A 17,092-nucleotide genomic window follows, 5' to 3' on the forward strand; every position below is an offset into this window, starting at 1 on the left:
CTCTGCCCACCTCATTCACCATCCCAAAGGTGGGGGTTTTTCCCCTCTAATGCAGCTGTTTCCAAGCTCCGTGTCCGTGGGGTCCAATTAAAAACCCTCTCGAGGTGATGGCTCTGGCACTGGGATGCTCAGAAAGCTGGAGGTTTTTTTATTGGTTACCCCAGAAACTCTGGGGAACAAAACCACGCTGTGCTGGTGCAGCAAATCTGCACAGGTGAGACACACCTTTACTGAAAGGTGTCCAGGTCTCCATTTCCATACAAAAGCACTTAAAATGATGCCCTGAAGCACATGCACGAGATTCACAGTTTGATTACAAACCAACCAATTATAATGTCTGGAAAGAACAAGAGAAAGAAGGTGTTTGTAGCACAGACACCTCCATCCACACCCCTAACCCCCCCCAGCCCTACTCTTATTACCCCAAATTACTAATTACTTACCCTAAATTCAGGCCAGACTGGGGGTTAAAGTTGCCACACTCAGCCAGGGTGACTTTGCCAGTCGGGTGCCACGGCCTTAACAAGAGGGAGAGAGGAGTTAAAGAACTAAAATGGAAACGAAAAGCAGGTCTGGAGACTGAAAAACGGCTGAAGAAACACGAAGATCTCGCAAAGAATTTGCCAGTTGTTTGTCACTGAGCACAACCAAAACTCCAGGGGAAGGAAAACCCCCTTTTCACAGGAGGACATGTGCTCAGCAGCGACAGCAAACGAGGCTCCAGGCCCCTCTGTTATCTCTGGGAGAAGAGGGAAAAATACCTGAGCTCCTGAAGCTGGTGCAGCAGGAAAGGAGGCAAAGCCAGGGAATGGATTCCAGGCACCCGGCACTGGATGCAGAGCAGGCACTGAGGGGATCCAGGGAAGCAGCTGCTAAAGCCAGGAACACAAAAGCAACCTCAGAGCCCCCCCTTCAAACCCAACCAGGGACTTGGGCCAGTTCGTGTTTCCCCCACTTGAAAGGAATTTTTTATATCAAATGGGTAGTGAAAAAAAAAAAAAAAAGGTCTTTTTCAGCCAAATGGAAACTGAAAATATTCTTAAGAAAAAGTAAACAGACCCCCCCACCCCTTGCAACCCCCAGACTAGAAAAATTAAACTTGGGCATTTTGGCGGGTTTTGGTTAAAATTTAGGGAAAAAAGATAAAGACCCTTAATTGAATTCATTTATTAAATGAATTCATTAGATTCAACCCTCATTAATCAAGTTCAGGCATCCAATTCAGGATGGGTTGAGGAGAACTTTTAAAGCCAAAACTCACACCTTCCATAGCCACACAACAGAGAAGTGCCTTTTTTGGGGGGAGGGGAAAAAAAGCTGTCCCTGTTTCACAGCGGCCATGGAACTGCATCTGTGTGCTTGTTATCCAAGGGAAATAAATAAATAAACACAGTGGGGTAAAGACACAAACTTTAAAACACTGTTTGTGACACTCAGGGGTTGGGCCCTGGCAGAGCAGCCAAAGAAGGGCAGCACCTTTTTTTTTTTTTTTTGTAATTTTTATTTGAACACAGTATTCTGACAGAATGCAAAGTCAAAATCCTCAGTTAGTATCAGTATTTACACCAGTGAGAATGGGGATAAAGGTGGACTCGATGTTTCACTCGGTAAAAAGATTTTTTGTTTTTTTCTTTTTTTAACAAGATAGAAGGCCCCCAAAAGTAGGGAATGCTGGGGAAGGATGGCAATGGAGGGGCTGAGAACAACTACCAAAACAGCCTAGGTGTGAAAAATGTGGGGTTTGAAGGCTCCATAGAAAAGTGTGAAAATAAAAGTCCACTCTCAAAGCTGAAGGACGGGATGCACTGTCGTCACCTTCACGCATGGGCAGCACAATGTCAGCACTCCTGGGACCCTCGCTGGGGATGGGCACACACACCAACACACACAGTGCCCAGGGGCTGGGCTGGCACCTCCTCAGAGGTGGAACTCAGAGCAGGGAAGCCTGGGCTGCCCTGGGAACGGGCAACTTGTACATTAAATAAATGACCTCCCAATAAGGGCGAGTGTCAAAGCACTGCAAGGACTGGGAGGAGCTGTGAGAGCGCAAAGAAGGAGCTCACGGGGTTCACTCCTGCTTGGAGTGGTGCTCACTCCACCCATGGAATGGTTTGGGTTGGAAGGGACCTTAAAGCTGCCCCAGTTCCAACCCCAGACCCACTGTCAGTGTGGGTGCTGGGCTGGACTCTGGGCTGGGCCCCTTTTCCAACAGAAAGGCCAATCCATGGGGGGAGTTCCCCCTTTTCACCCGACAGGGGCTGATGGTTGGCACTGGGCAGCTCAGCTCTCAGGGGTTAGAACTGGGCAGGTCCAACACACAGGTGACAAAACCAGCCAAAACTCTGCAGAGATCTGACAGACTGAGCTCACCCATGGGAACAGAGCTACCCACTGATCTGACAAACTGAGCTCACCCCCAGGGATGGAGGTACCACTGATCTGACAAACCGAGCTCACCCCATGGGAACAGAGGTACCACTGATCTGACAAACTGAGCTCACCCCCAAGGACAGAGGTACCACTGATGTGACAAACTGAGCTCACCCCAGGGACAGAGGTACCACTGATGTGACAAACTGAGCTCACCCCAGGGACAGAGGCACCCACTGCTGCCCCAAAGCTCCCCGGTGCAGACACACCCCGGGAGCTCCTTGTGCTGCCTTTTCCAGATGGGTTTCTCGGGAAAACAAAGCAATCCTAAGGACTGTGAGCCAAACTTCCCCCCAGTTACACCGACACTGCTGTGATGGGTCATGCAAGGGCGGGATCTGAGGCAGGGCTTTGGGGTGAGGCCCCGTCCTGCCCCGAGATCCCACCGGGATGGGTCCTGCACCTCCAGCCATCCCCCACGGGCACCCCAGGAGCTGAGGAAAAAATGCAAAAAACCCCACACTTAGCAAATGACAAGACCATTATTTCCCACAGTTGGAAGTGATGTGATGCTGCTGGAACAGACTGCACTCCTTCCAAGGACACACGGATGGAAGTGGCTCCACTGACCTGAGCCAACTGCAGCCTCCAAACCCCCCTCATCCTCCTGCTCCTCACCACAGAACCACACTCAGCTCGGGTTGGTTTTCTCATTTAAAGGCTTCTGTTCTTTGTAAGAGTTGTTCTCTTTTCGTTTCTTTGTTTGAAATTCCTGAATATTTTTCTTTTTCTTCAAATCTGAACTAGCGCTACACCTTCCACATCCAAACTATGTTGAAGCTTTTTATTATTTCAATACTATGACAAAAAACACGGTTCACACTAAAATAGTCACGCACCCACAGTGCACAAGCTTGCAGATCTAAAGTAGAATAAAAAAAAGAAAACAAAAGAAACAAAAACAGGGGGGAAAAAAAAAAAAGGAGGAGAAAAAAAACCCCAAAACCCCAACAGAAGGAACATCTCTATACAATGGGCTGGTCTCTCCCTACACGCCTCTGCCTCCCTTCTGCTCAAAGCTCCTTTTCACCCCCAAATCTCAGCGTTACTCTATGATTCCTGATGAGAAATGCCATTTTCAGCTGCCCCCCTCCATGATTTTAACACAGCTGCTACGTCACCCCCTTTCCCAGCTCCTAAGACACGATGCCAGGGGGCACCACTGGCACTGATTTCCAAGCACTTGCTCCTGATTTCGGGTTTTTGGTTCTGCAGAGCACAGACTCAGCACACACAGGGGGATGGGACAGGATGGGAAGGGTCACTTGGAAGGGACCTACAGGGATCAGCTGGTCCAGCCCCACCAGCAGGAGGGGTCTGGCACCTGCCCAGCACCTTTGGGCAAAGAGTCTTTGCTTTGAAATGTGCTTTCCAGGGCCACAGGACGTGGGATTTACTGACACTGGGATTTCCTGGCATCGAAATAAGGGGGAACTGATGCAGTCAAACATCTGAGCCCAGACCAGCCCCAACTGTACAATCTCCCTTCTGCTCCTCAGAGCTCTGGGAGGGTTCCATGAAGGAAAGGGGAGAATGTCCTAAAAAAGCAGAGATGATATTTCTCTTATGCAGTCAGGCCCAGGTCCAGCAAGGGACTTCAACTAAATTTAAGAATAGAAGGACTTTCTCCAGCAATTCCCTCATTCCAAGGAGAGCCTGGGTTTATGTGGATTGCTGGATAAAGACCTTGATTGGTGACAAGTGGTTTGAATACCCCCCACCCCCCAAAAACAAATCCCAAACCAAACCCCAGCATCGCTTTTCTTCTTACTCCAGTAAGAAATAATAATAATAATAATAACAATAATAATAATAATAACAATAATTAAGAAAAGATAAAGGGGAAACAACTACTGTAAACATCCATGTTTGAAAATGTCTCCCTTTGCAAAGCAAGCATGCTGCTACCCTAGAGTCTAGAGACTGGATTGACTTCCAAACAAAAAAAAAAAAAAAAAAAAAAAGGCAGCTATTTTACACATCCATTTAAACACAAGAAAAGTTAAAAAAATATTTGTCAATTGTAAACACTGGAAAGAACAAAAGTTGGCAAAAAAAAAAAAATTAACATAAAATTTAAAGAAATGTAGAGTCTGAATACTGCAAATTGAAATACATCCCCCAAAGCTGCAATTTTGGCATTCTTCCTAAAAAATAGATAATAATAAACCCCAAATAAATGTCTAAGGTGGCAAACAGAATTCAGTCACAAAGGGCTCGAGACACTTTGCATACTGAACAAATACAAGGTGAACAGAAATTATAACTTATTTATGAGGCTTTACATATTTCAAACTTGACTGAAAAGTATAAAAATAAATTGTGGACTTTGTTCTTTAAGTACCAGCTGTGCCCAGCAGCACAGTGGTTATATCTGCTATACTAACAAAGGAAACAACAGGGTCTCTTTGATTATTTTTTTTGTCTTTTTTGTGTTTTTTTTTTTTCTTTTTTTGTCTAGGACTAGTTGATTCTGAGCTTCCCAACCACATTGCAAACAGTATTGCAACTTTTGCTTCTCTGAATATACCCAGGGTCAGCCAAGCCCTGATTTGGTTACGGGTTTAACCCTGTTTTTAACATGTATTACTTTTTAAAAGCAAGTGCACAACGAATAGAATCTTTCTAGAAATAGTAAAAGAAAAAATAAAAATAAAAAAAAAAAAAAAAAAGAGAAAAAGAGAAGAAAATAAAAGAAAAAAAAGAGACATTCCCCCCTCCCCCCATTTATGCATTTTCTGGTTGGTTTGTTTGTTTAAAAAAGGCAACAGACACTAGAGGAATGAGATGGGTGTGTGGGCTGTGATTTCAATGCTCTCTCGTTGTCTCCCCGGTGCTGATCATGCTTTGCTCTCGTTCTCATTTGTTTGTGTGGCTTCGTTGGGGACCGTCTTCACTTCTGCTGGAGGGGTCTTCCTGTCTGTCACCTGCACTTCGGATTTGTCTTCTACTGGGATTTTCCTGGGGAACAATCACCAAAACGGGACAGTTTAGAGGCACATTTAGAAATGCAGGCTGAGTGAGCTGATAAGGAAAGAACATCTTTCTGGAGCCCACACCTTGCTTTGGCAGAGCAAAATGAGCATTTCCTGATGCAGAGGGAAGTAAAACCAAACTCAGTCCCCCCCAGCCCAGCTTCACTTTGCTCCTGATTCATCCCTTTTGCTTCTCCTGCCCTGGGCTAACACGAGGGAGGACGAGGGTTCAGCTGCAGGGGCTCGAGGTGGGCAAAGAGGAGCCCCAGGGAAACTCGCCTGGTTGCCAAGGAATTCGACTTTACCACCCCAGTGCCCTGGTCAAACAGGCTGTGTTTTTAGCAGAAAACCCTTTTTTTTCCTACAGGAAGCCAGTCCTAGAATTTCACAGCAAGTTGCAGGAAGTGAAACACAGAAGATGGGAGTTTTCCCAGGTGGAAGGGAGGTGCCCATCTCCACAGGCTCTGCCAGCAGCTGACAGCCCAAACCAGCACAGCACGAGTGCTCCTGTCCAACCCCTGCCCCACAGCTGGGCACTCTCCCCCAGCCACCCTGAGGAGCTTCTCCTGCTCTTTCCACTCTCCTGCCAAACACAAGGTGCAGACCCCTCTCAGCTGAGGGATGTGGATCCTCTCCAGATGGCACAAGGCTCCAAAGGGCCCTGGGGTGGCCCTGCCTGGGGACGTGCTGCTGCTCTCAGAATGAATCAGCTGGGTAGAAAGGAGACCTGGTACAGCTGGTGGAGACTCATCCCTAATCCAACACTCTGCCAGGTTATCCTAACCCCACTGCTCCCCTCTCAGACAGCACCACGCTGCATCATCCTTCTGCCAGCTTAGGGACAACTCCAGAGGTTCCTGGCTTTCACAGTTCCACATGGCACTAGTTGTTCTGCCCAGCCTTACACTGAGCCTGTTTTGAAATTCCACTGATCTGTCAGGAAATGGAATTTGGGTGGTTGTGCTCATTGACCTGCAGGAACTCAGCTCTTCCTCTGCACCAAACTGAACTATTTCTGCTCTCTTCCACAAAAGAATAACCCACGATAGACAAAGCTGCATAAAAGTCTGAGGAGTAACACATTCACAACAAACTCCCGGGTTTCTTTTCTCTGCTTCCCTGGCACAGCCTACTCCTGGCTTTCCTCCTGGACCTCTCAAGCCAAGCCCTGTCGGTTCAGTGGTGAGTTAGTTCACTAAGGAAACGGTGAGATTAGTTAAGAGAACACCCAACAAGGACACAGCACGAGCACCAGGGCACAAGAGACACAGCACACAACCAACACAAGAGTAAAGGCAGCCGTACTCGGTCTTTGCAGGCGCGGTGGGTACAGAGCTGTCTGCAGTGGAAGGAGCAGGCTCGTGAGCTTGCCCACCAGCCACACTGGCAGGAGCAGTGCCAAGAGCTGCAAAAACATCCTTTGCAAGATCAATGTCTGGTGTCTTGAAGGTCCCTTCGTCCATTTTTAAGTCCTCGTTCTGGGAGGGGTTCGCGGTGCTGCCCGAGGCAGCCTCGCTCTTCACGTTGCTCGGGTTCTTGGGCGTCTCCGTCGGACTCTTCACTGTGCTGGGCTGCACAGGCTCCTTCTCGGGGCTCTTGGTGCTGGAGGCCTCCTGCTTGGGCTCTGCTGGAGCTGCAGGGCTCGTGAGGTTCGCGGGGCCGGGGGCAGCCGGCTTGTTCCCAGCTGCTGCCGCTTTGGAGGCCTCGGCGGCGGCGCTGGGGCTGAGCACCGCGCCCTGCCCCGACAGGACACTTGAAGACAAACTGTTAGCGGCCGGAGCAGAGCTCGGGGTGTCGCTGAGGTCAACGAGAGGGGCCACTTTGGGGGTGGAGGAGGGTGGCGGTGACGACACCGAGGTGGCGGCCGCCCCTTTGGCCGGGGTGGCCTGGCCGGGCGACGCGGCGTTGGAGTCGGGGGCGGCCGCGGCCGGAGGGGCAATGCTGGAGGTCAGCGTGGTGCTCTCGCTGGTGGGGCTGTTCTGAGCAGTGGCAAAGGTTTCAGTGATAGTGTCAGAGTTAGTGGTGCCCGTGGTGACAGAAGGCAGCATGTCCTCCACGGTGGCTGCGGTGTCGGCGGGGTGCCTGCGGGGGGGACAGGGGCAGAAGAGAAATAGAGACAATGAAGCCCCGAAACGACAGCAGGGAAAGGGGGGGCAGAGAGGGAGAGTGAGGAGGTGGAGCAGCACCAGCTGGTTACGACACACACATACACACAATACGGAGAGGGACTCAGGAGGAGCAGAGACTTTCAGAGGTCAAACATGCAAAGGGAGCGAGGGAAGAGTGAGGATAACTAGGAGAGAAAAAAAGGCAAAGAGGATGTGACCTGCAGGAATGGCTTGTTCAGAGTTTTGGTTCAGGTCTGAGGCAAAAGGAAACCTGCCAACTTGCAAAGACTCTTCTCCCTCAGCCTAACTTTGCTCTCAGTGCTTCCCCCTGAGCTCCCAGGGAAGCTTTCTGCCAATGCCCTGAGCCTGCAGCCCTGTGCCATCTGTCACCACACAGCACGGTCCCAGTGCAGGACCCCTGAATCCAACCCCTCACCTTGCCCTGTCCTTTTAGCTGCAGGCTGGCCTGAAGGCCTGCAAGGCCCTCAGCCAGCCACACAGAACACATTTCTTTTTCTCACACGCACACATGATGCAGACTCAGGGCCCAGTTCAGTTCCCTGATGTGAACAAAGCTCACATGGAGCTCTCAGCCCTCTCTCAGAATACTCAGACTTGCTCTGCCTCCTCCACAGCAGAGCCCAGCTCCTCTGCTGCTCTCAGAGGGTGCTCTCAGGGGGTTCAGGCTCTCCTCCAGCATTGCTGGGCACGGCTCACACAGCACTCGCTGCCAGCCAGGGCTGACTCTGCTCTGGATCCTCTGCAGTGAACCTGGGCAGGTCTTTGATCTCCACATCGGGCAGGGCTGGCACAGACAGGCCTTTGAGGACACTCTGCTCCATTCCAGTGCTGGGAATAGGAGTCACTGAATCTTGAGAGGAGGCACTTCCTCACTGGCACGTCACCAACAGCAGGTGGAGGTTTTACCTTTCTTCCTCTCTTCCTGCCCTAAGTTGTGCTCACGGGAGACCTTGATGGTGAGATCGGGGCAGCTGAGGGCACTGCAGTGCCCCTGGGCTAGGACTGGCTAATGCCAACATACTCTGGCTCTGTCAGCGGGGTGGTCTCGTTGGGTTCCGTGTGTTTGCCCCCGTCGTGGTTGGGGGTCCGCTCCTCCTCCGTCCGCACCTCCACGATGGGCTCCTTGGACTCATCTTTCCTGCAGGGAAGGAATTGCACCGAGATTGGAGCCCACTCACAGGAATCCTCCTGCAAAGACACGCTGTGAACGCCCACAGTGAGTGACAGACACCCTGGGCTAAACACGGGGCACTCCTTGGGGTCACTCCTCCTTCCCCACGGCACAGAACTCCAGCGGCACGTCCAGCACTGGGATGTCCACTGGGCCACCTATCTGATGGCCACCAACAGGAACAAGACAAAACCAGGGCAACAACTGCAGAAACACCTTCCTGGAAGCACAAAGAACCCCAGAACCTCCCCAGCACCCTCCCATCAGAGCTGAGGAACCCCCGGCCCGCTGGGACAGCTCCTCCTGGAGCTGCTGGGAACAGGAGCGGTGGCAGGGGCAGTACTCACGAGAAGGGGAACAGGAGCAGGGGCAGTACTCACGAGAAGGGGAACAGGAGCAGGGGCAGTACTCACGAGAAGGCAGCTTTTCCCTCCTCCATGTCCTTGCCCTTGGCCCCGGGGCCGGATTTGCCGCACATGTTGACCGCGATGCACATGAGGAGCCCACACTTGTTGAGGAAGTAGCAGGTGACGTCCACGGCCACCAGCAGTGCCACAAACACCACGACCAGGATGCCAATGATGGCAGCAGTGCCCAGGCCTGCCGTGGGGCTGGTGCTGGCTTCAGAGACCAAAGAGAGAAGAAGAGAAGGCACTGTGGTTAAAAGGTGAGTCTGAGCTTGAATTTGGCTGCACTTAAGGTTACAGGCACAGGAGGCTTTCAGAAGGTTCACCCTCTCTCTAGCAGCCTTGTGTTATAACCTGGGCTTTATCCTACGCAGGACAACCTCAAAAGATGGATTCCCGTGGTCCTGACAGGGCTTTGCCCATCTCTGTTGGGGTAAAGCCTGGAAAGCAAACAGCAGAAACCTCTTCTGCTGTGGCACACACCCAGCTGGGATGCTGAAGGGTTCCAGCTTCCCTCCACCACCTCCTCAAAGGTTGTGTCTGGGGTCCAGAGTGGCTTTGGCACTGCCAGCCTGGCCCCAAAACCAGTGGAAGTAAAGCCCAGGCTCTGCAGCAGGACTTGCCCAGGTGGGACACAAAACACTGGGTGATACCTGTGGGGCCTCAGTGTTGAAGAGCCCCTTATGTGGTGGAACTGGAAGGAGTTAAACCCCTTCCTGCAGCTCAGGGAAGACCCAGCTGTGCAGAACTGGTGAGGGGTGAACTGTCCATGGCTTATCCAGAGGCAGCTGAACTCACAGTAAGTGCTCAGGAGTGTTCTGGCTGGGGGACACACAACCCAAGAGCCTTCTGAGGAAGCAGGTGGCAAAGAGAAGCAGCTCTGCCACTCTGCTGACACTGCCCTGGCCCCAGCACTCCCTGTTCCTCCACAGCCCATCTCCACCACCTCTCCCCAGCTGCAGAACAGAAAACAATACCTTGTCTCTTCCAGCAGACAAAGGGACAGTGGGTGAGAGGTGGGAATGGAAGCCCAGGAAATGCTCTACAGGGGATTGCCCACACAGCACTAACTCCAGGGCAAGTGGAGTTTAACTTCCTACCTGCTTCTAAACTGCTGAGCCTTTCCTTAGAGACAGGGAGGGGATAAACACACCAGTGAGTCCTGTCCAAACCAGCAGGCACAGCTGCAGCTTCTCAGGCTCCTTCTATCACCCCCTGGACACCAGGTGCTTTGTGTTCCCCTTGTTCTGTTCAGAACAACTCCTGCCAAGCTGCCCATCTGCAGGTAGAGCATTTGGTTGGTGGCTCATACAGTTCAACATCTCTTTAAGAGGTACCAAACCACTCCAAACCTGTTGGTTGGTCTCAGCCATCACATAATTTACCTCTCAGGACGGGACTGTGCCCTCAGCAAAGGCTTGTGCCTCTGACAGAGCTGGTGATTCCTGAGACAGCTGGACAAGAGCATCACAGTTGTCATCATCGCTCACAGGAGTATTCTGGTTTTTCTTTTAACTAAGATGCAATTCTAGTCATTTCTACCTCATTTTTTTACTGCTGGATGTCACAACCCCCACACCCTGGCAATCTTTGCTTTGCAGAAACACCCAGCAAAGCACCTCTTTCCCTCAGCCTGATTTATGTTGACTTTGACAGGTGGAAAGGTCCTTTCCAGGGCTCACAGACAGAGCCATACCCCCCTGGCACACACTGCCTTGCTTCAGAACAGGAGACAGAACACCCTTAGCCTGAGGCAGGGAAGTGCTGCCTCATTCTGTGACCCTGAGAGGTACCAAGGAGCACAGACTCCAACAGGAGAGTATCCAAAAGCCACACTGAGGCACCTGCCTGACACTGGGATCCAGCACAACACGTGTCCCCCAGCCCAGCCCCTGCCAGCATCCTGCATCACTGAGGGAATTAATCACCCTCTGTGTGCAGGGAGGGAGGAGCTCATGGATTTTCCCCTCTCCTAATGTATTCAGGACTCTTGTGTGAATTATTCAATAATTAACATGTTGCTGTTCACATCAGCTCCTGGAGGAAAAGCTAAAGATGTGTCAAACTTCTCATCCACATCTCCCTCCTGGGAAGGAGCTCCTGGGCAGGCTCCCGAAGGTGCACTAAGGAAATAATCCCAGACAGGATTACAGGATAAGAGCTCCTTGTGTGCCTCCAGAATACACCTCATCCCTGCCACCAGAGCTGGAGGGAGACAAAAATATGTCATCCTGGGACTTCTATGTGCTAGAAAACACCTCCTGGAAAATTCCATTCAAACAGAGTCCTGCTCTTTGCTCCCTCTCCCTGCCAAGACCTGCCAGCATCAGCCAAAGGCCCCTCAAAGGCAGGAATTATCTGTGGCACAAACCACCTCAAGAGCCCTGCAGTTTTTGTGCATTGCCCACACCTTGTCTGTGACTCACAGATGAATCAGTAGTGGGGGAAGAATTAAAATGATCAATTCTTGGAAACTCAGCCAGTGTGACTTCAGAAAGGGCTGGCTGAGGTCACTGCAGCCCCACCTGCAGCAGAACAGGACGTGGAATAAACCAAATATCTTCACTGAAGATACAAGGTTCTAAAGCTGGAAACAGAGGGTGGGGGAGCTCAGCCCAGGAATAATGCATGGAATTGTAGCCCCAAAACTGCCAAGAGCTCCCAGGTCACAGTGGCTGTGCTGTCACCTGGAGCAGAGTCACTGCCCTGGAACCCTGAACCCTCTTGCACAAGGGTCCAAACCCCACGAGGCTCCACCATCCCCAGAGCTCCCATTCCTGCTCTGATGGCCCCAAAACTGCCCTGTTCTCTCTGAACACCCACAGCAGAGCTCCTGAGCAGGCACAAGCCCCCCCTCCTCGTGTCCCCCTCCCTTCCAGCCCATTCTGTGCCCCTCTGCCCCCGGGGTGGGGAGATCCAGGGCAAACCTGCAGGGAGACGCCCTTGGTTCTGTGCTGTTCTTACATTTTGCACTGCAGACAATCAGACTGGGCCAAGGCAATCACCTGCAATTTGTTTTTTTCTGGGCTAGTACGAAAGCCCTGCAATTTTCAGGAACTTCCAAACCTCTTCTGCTGGCTGAGTATCATAAATTCTAATTCATGACATGAATTGATATTCCAAATCCTTCAGAGACCAGCAGTAAGGAAGAATAATTTAAGAATCCTCCATGACCCCTTGAACTTGGAGGCTGTTGGTGCTGCATTTCTTTTTCCTGTATAGATTTTGCAAAGGAATTTTGCTGTTGCTATAAAATGCAGAAAGCATGTGGTGTGTTATTCATTTTCACAGACTGTCACATCTGATTAAATTAAATTGATCTACAAATGCTTCTAGGAACTATTGACTCCATTCTGTAGCAGAACTTAGGTTTTATTTAAGGAAACTAATATTTAGACATCCCTAAAGAGTTTGTTGAGGTCTAAAACAATTCTGTGTAGAAAAGAAATGTATAAATAAATAGTCACTGCTGAGCACTAGCTGCTCACACTGTGTATGAGAGGACATGTAATAAATAGATGTTGGACATTTCTGACCTGATCCAGAGCACATTCAACCTTTCCATTAATCCCCTTTTGCTATTCTCAGGACTAGGAAGAATAACATTTCCACAAGTTAAATAAGGAAACACAAAACATTAAAAAACTTCTGGAGTCCTTAATTCTAAAGAAGTGAAGAATTTATTAATTACAAATTAATTTTTTTTTTCCAAATGGAAAATGAGCTTCCTGCAAACTGACTTTTCTAACACCCTCATTTTTACAGTGTACAACAAAATGACCCACGGATTTTCCTTTCTGCAGCTCAGCTGTACAGACACTGCCAGAGAGAGCTCAGCTGTGTCTTCCTAGTGGGGTCTCAGCTAGGGAATGTTCAGGCACAGGCAGACAAGGAGACAGAAAGGGATGGAGAGGAGCAGGTATGATTCCAGGCATTTCAGAAGTCCCACAGTATTTGGCAAGAGAAAGGAGTACAAACAGAACAAATAAAAATTCATTTCATGCATCAGAAAAAAAAAAAAACACCACCCAAAAAACCCCCAGAACCCAGGAGAGAAGCTCTTTGTTCTCAGTGGATGCCAACAGCTTTAGTTTGAAGTTCCCTTGGAAGAAGGGCTGATGGGTTTTACAGCCTCCTTCCCTCAAACCTCCCACCAGCCCAGGTTGTTCCAGCCTGGCCTTGGACACTTCCAGGGATCCAGGGGCAGCCACAGCTTCTCTGGGCAACCTGTGCCAGGGCCTCACCCCCCCCAGCCAGGAATTCCTTTCCAGCATCCCATCCAACCCTGCCCTCTGGCACTGGGAAGCCATTCCCTGGGCTCTGCCACTCTTGTCTCTCTGCACCTTCCCTGCAGCCCCTCCAGGCCACCAGCAGGTCACCCCAAACCCCTCAGGTTTCCAAGAGAAAGAAGCCCTTCCTGTATATATTCCATGCTGACCAGATTCCTTTCTGCTCTTGAATAGGGGATTAATTCTAAGTAACTTCAGCCACATAAATGCTCTCTCACCTGCCTGGCTGGCAGAGGAGCCCCTCAAACCCCCCCTGCCCGAGGCACCTCTCCTTGGCCAGAACAACCTCCCCAGAGCTGCTCTCTCTCCACACCACACTGTCAAGTTAGAGTTTATCCAAGGTAATTTTAATAACTGTGACTTGGGCGAGATCCATCTCAGCCTCAGCTAACAACCTCCCTCTGCAGAGGAGGGGAGACCCACAAAGAGCTGACAGCAGATCTACAAATGACCTTGATTAGCTCAGCTATAGGGGATATCACACCACTTTTTAGTATTATGATTACTTTGCTGTAATCACTTCACAGTGATTTACTTTTCAGTACCACTAAGGTGTAAACTCAGAAGATGTAACACATTTTCTATGCTCTAAAACACTGAAAATGAGGGTTTTCTAAAAAAAAAAAAAAAAAAGAGAAATCCACAGGCTTTTATGTGCGACACCTGCACCAAGTTCTTCATTTATAATTTAGATAGAAAAGCAGTTCACAAATCATGATGAACAAGGTCTGAATAAACACAGCAGAGATTTATGTGCAGAGCAGAGAACGACTGAGGGCAGGGTTTTGTTTGTCCCTAAAAGGATTCTGTTAGAGAGATGAATCCCATCCAACCGAGAGCATTTGAGATATTCTGTACAGACAGTTCAACAACTGAGTCAACAACTTCATCCCTGGCCACCTCAGCCCCACTCAGAAAGGAGAGACCCCATTTACAGAAGAGCCAAAGGGATTTCTCATCACCAAGAAAATTCATGAGGGGCACTGGGTTTGGAGTTGGGTTGGAATTTTTGATGTGGGTTTTTTTTTTTTGGGGGGGGAGTGTGGTGTTTGTTGTTTTTTTTTTTTAAAGTAAGGAGGAAAGGAAAAAAAGTCACCTGGAATTTGTTCAAATGCAGAAATGCAACACACAGCAGTTGGCAGCAAAGATGCTCCTATTGCACCAGTTCACACTGTGGATTAATAACCCTGCCTGGCAGTGTCACATGCACAGTTAACCAGGAATATTATGGAGGATCAGTAGTTATAATAATAATAATAATAATAATTTAGCTGGGCAGGTAACTAAGCTTTTCTGTTAAAGTGGCAAGGAAGGGGATCTCTGTGAGGGTGGGAATGCAGCAGTGGGGACCAGGAGGTGTTAGACAAGCATCCAGTGCAGCTCTGGGTGCCAGGGGCTGCCTCGTGCCCAGCTCTGCCTGCACCCCAGGGCCAGGGGACACCCCAGGGGTCAGGGCCAGGGGACTCCCAGGGGTTCAGCCCCAGGGAGAATGGAAACAGGAATCTCCTCAGTGTGATTCCCACCACAGGTTCCTACTCAGCACATCAGGAGAACCTTCTGCTGGCCACAACTGTGAGTCCACGAGCCAAAGCCCCCCGAGACCCTCGGGCAAAGCAGCAGGATGGTCTCGGACAAATCTTCTGTTTCTCTTTATAATCTGCAGGTTCAGACTCGTGGCTGGGCCTTTAGAAAGCTTTTTGCACAAGACAGTGATGATCAGCACCAGATGTGCAGAGAAATCAGTAAAAAGCAGAATCTTAAAGGCTTTCACCATTGTACCTTCCTTTGATGAAAACAGCAAGCAAACAACACCAAAAAAAATTTCTTTCTTTACATCCATTAAAAAGGGCAAATTCATTACAAGTAACAAAAAAAAAATGTTAAAGAGAAAAAACTCGGCTTAAACCTTTTTTTTTCCTTGTTACAAAATACTGACTCTTTCAAATTAAACATTTTTTTTTTAAAGTGTTCTGTGTTTGTTTCTTTTTTTTTTCTCTGAACTGACATGATCCTCTGAAGCAAAGTTATCTGCTTTCACACCTTGGTGGGACCTTTTCAAGCAAATATTGCTTTATTTCGTTTTCTTTTTTAAGTTTCTAACAGAGCAAAAGCAGAGTCACTGCAGAGAGAAGCAATGAAACAAAGGAGGACGACGTTGATGGACTTCCCAAGGTCGCTGCAGGTGCCAGACAATGGTTCCCAGGAGGGGAAAATATGGTTGTTTAAAAACAAATTTGGTGCATGTGGCAAGCGTGGATGTGTCCCGTGAGATCCAAGGTGACATGTATGACGACAGACATAGGAAAGGGTAAGGGGGGGGAAAAGGGAGAGGGGAGGGAAGAAAGGAGGAGGAAGAAAAAAAAAAAGAAAGAAAGAGAGAGAGAGAAAGAGAGAAAAATAGATAAAAAAAATTAGGTCATAAATATAGAAAACATAAGAATCCAAGGTCTATTTAATTTCGTAAATTAAAATGGCTCAAGGGGTTCAAGGATCAGCACATTCACGACAAAAGGGCTGGGGCAGAAGCTCAGCAAAGCCCAAAGCTGCAGAGCAGGGTCCAAGGCAGGGCTGAGGGGGTTTGCAAGCAAATGAGATTAAGACTGATGGAACAGAAGGCTCAGCAAGAAACACAAGGAAGTGGTTATCTGGTATTTGAAAGGACAACGCTGCCTTTTACACGGACAAAATAAAGGAAAGAAAAGCTTTTGTGGAGCAGACAATCCACCTGCCTGGCCAAGCCCTGCCCCAAAGCCTGGACTTGGATATATCCAGGTGACTAAACCCTGAGGAAGCACCAAGGTCTCAGGAATACACTGACTGTTCCCTTCAGCTGCTTGTGAACCACTCCAGTGCAATTACTGTTGTTATTATCACTGAAAACAGTGCCCTTCTCCTTCCAGCCACACTGCAGACGATGGCAACAAAGGGCTCTCCATGATAAATAAACACACATTTGGTCTGCAGGGAATTCCCAGCTATTGCTACCAAAGCCATGTGAGAGGCACTGGCTCTGACTTGCCCCGTGTTGCTCCTTTTGAAACCAAACTGTGAAATGCCAGGAAAACAAGGAGAGGGAGGGAAGGAACACCCAGAGCCCCTTCCCTGCTGCAGGCTGGCACTAGAGCCAGCAGAAAACCTGCTCCCTGAAAATATTCTCCTGCATGCTGTTAGTTTGAGGATCAGCTCAGGGAACCAAAGGGGCTGGGAACACCTTGCGAGGCCAAAATGGCAAAAACCCCGAGAGACAGAGCCCCAAAGCCAGCTCTGATCACGTCACTGCTCAGGGCTCTGCCAGCACCTTCTGAGGAACAGCTGCATCCAGCTGCTGGGGCAATCCTGCAGCACATCTGCACTCCCAAAAACTGCTACTCCAAGTGCTTCTGACACTTCCAAGTGCAACGTTTGAGCGGCAGCCTCGAATCCTGGTTCCTCCTATGCTCCACACCAGACTAAGGGAGGGGTAACTCCAGAGAGGACAAAGGATTTTCACCTTTGATAACTGGGCTTTTCTGCCCATTTTTCAGAGGGTCCCTGCCCACGTTACTGTTGGATTTAAAGGGCTCAGTGGCATCTGAGCTTGTTACACCTCCCATTGCCCCGGACTACAGCACATCCCTGTGTGCTCCAGAGCCAACAGCACTCCCAGACTTTATCCCTGTGTGCTCCAGAGCCAACAGCACTCCCAGACTTT

The 17,092-nt window shown here is 49.5% G+C and overlaps 1 protein-coding gene across 13 annotated transcripts in view; it reads right to left on the reverse strand.

The window, feature by feature from the left end:
- Nucleotides 1–3,200: 3,200 nt before the first annotated feature.
- The window catches only part of NCAM1 (neural cell adhesion molecule 1), a 91,422-nt gene continuing 77,530 nt past the window's right edge, over nt 3,201–17,092 (reverse strand). For 7 of the 13 annotated variants that reach the window (XM_027655734.1, XM_027655737.1, XM_027655736.1 and 4 more), the window contains 4 exons: nt 9,119–9,326; nt 8,556–8,672; nt 6,711–7,487; nt 3,201–5,391 (listed from right to left, as the gene is read on the reverse strand). In XM_027655734.1, coding sequence (XP_027511535.1) covers nt 5,271–5,391; nt 6,711–7,487; nt 8,556–8,672; nt 9,119–9,326 — 1,223 coding nt within the window. In that variant the 3' untranslated portion in view covers nt 3,201–5,270. Of the gene's footprint in view, nt 5,392–6,710; nt 7,488–8,555; nt 8,673–9,118; nt 9,327–15,224; nt 15,578–17,092 lie in introns of those variants that run through there. The other 6 variants (XM_027655741.1, XM_027655740.1, XM_027655745.1 and 3 more) reach the window with 4 other exon arrangements.

Source organism: Corapipo altera, unplaced genomic scaffold (assembly GCF_003945725.1).
Source record: "Corapipo altera isolate COAL_440 unplaced genomic scaffold, ASM394572v1 71, whole genome shotgun sequence".
NCBI classification, from domain to species: domain Eukaryota; kingdom Metazoa; phylum Chordata; class Aves; order Passeriformes; family Pipridae; genus Corapipo; species Corapipo altera.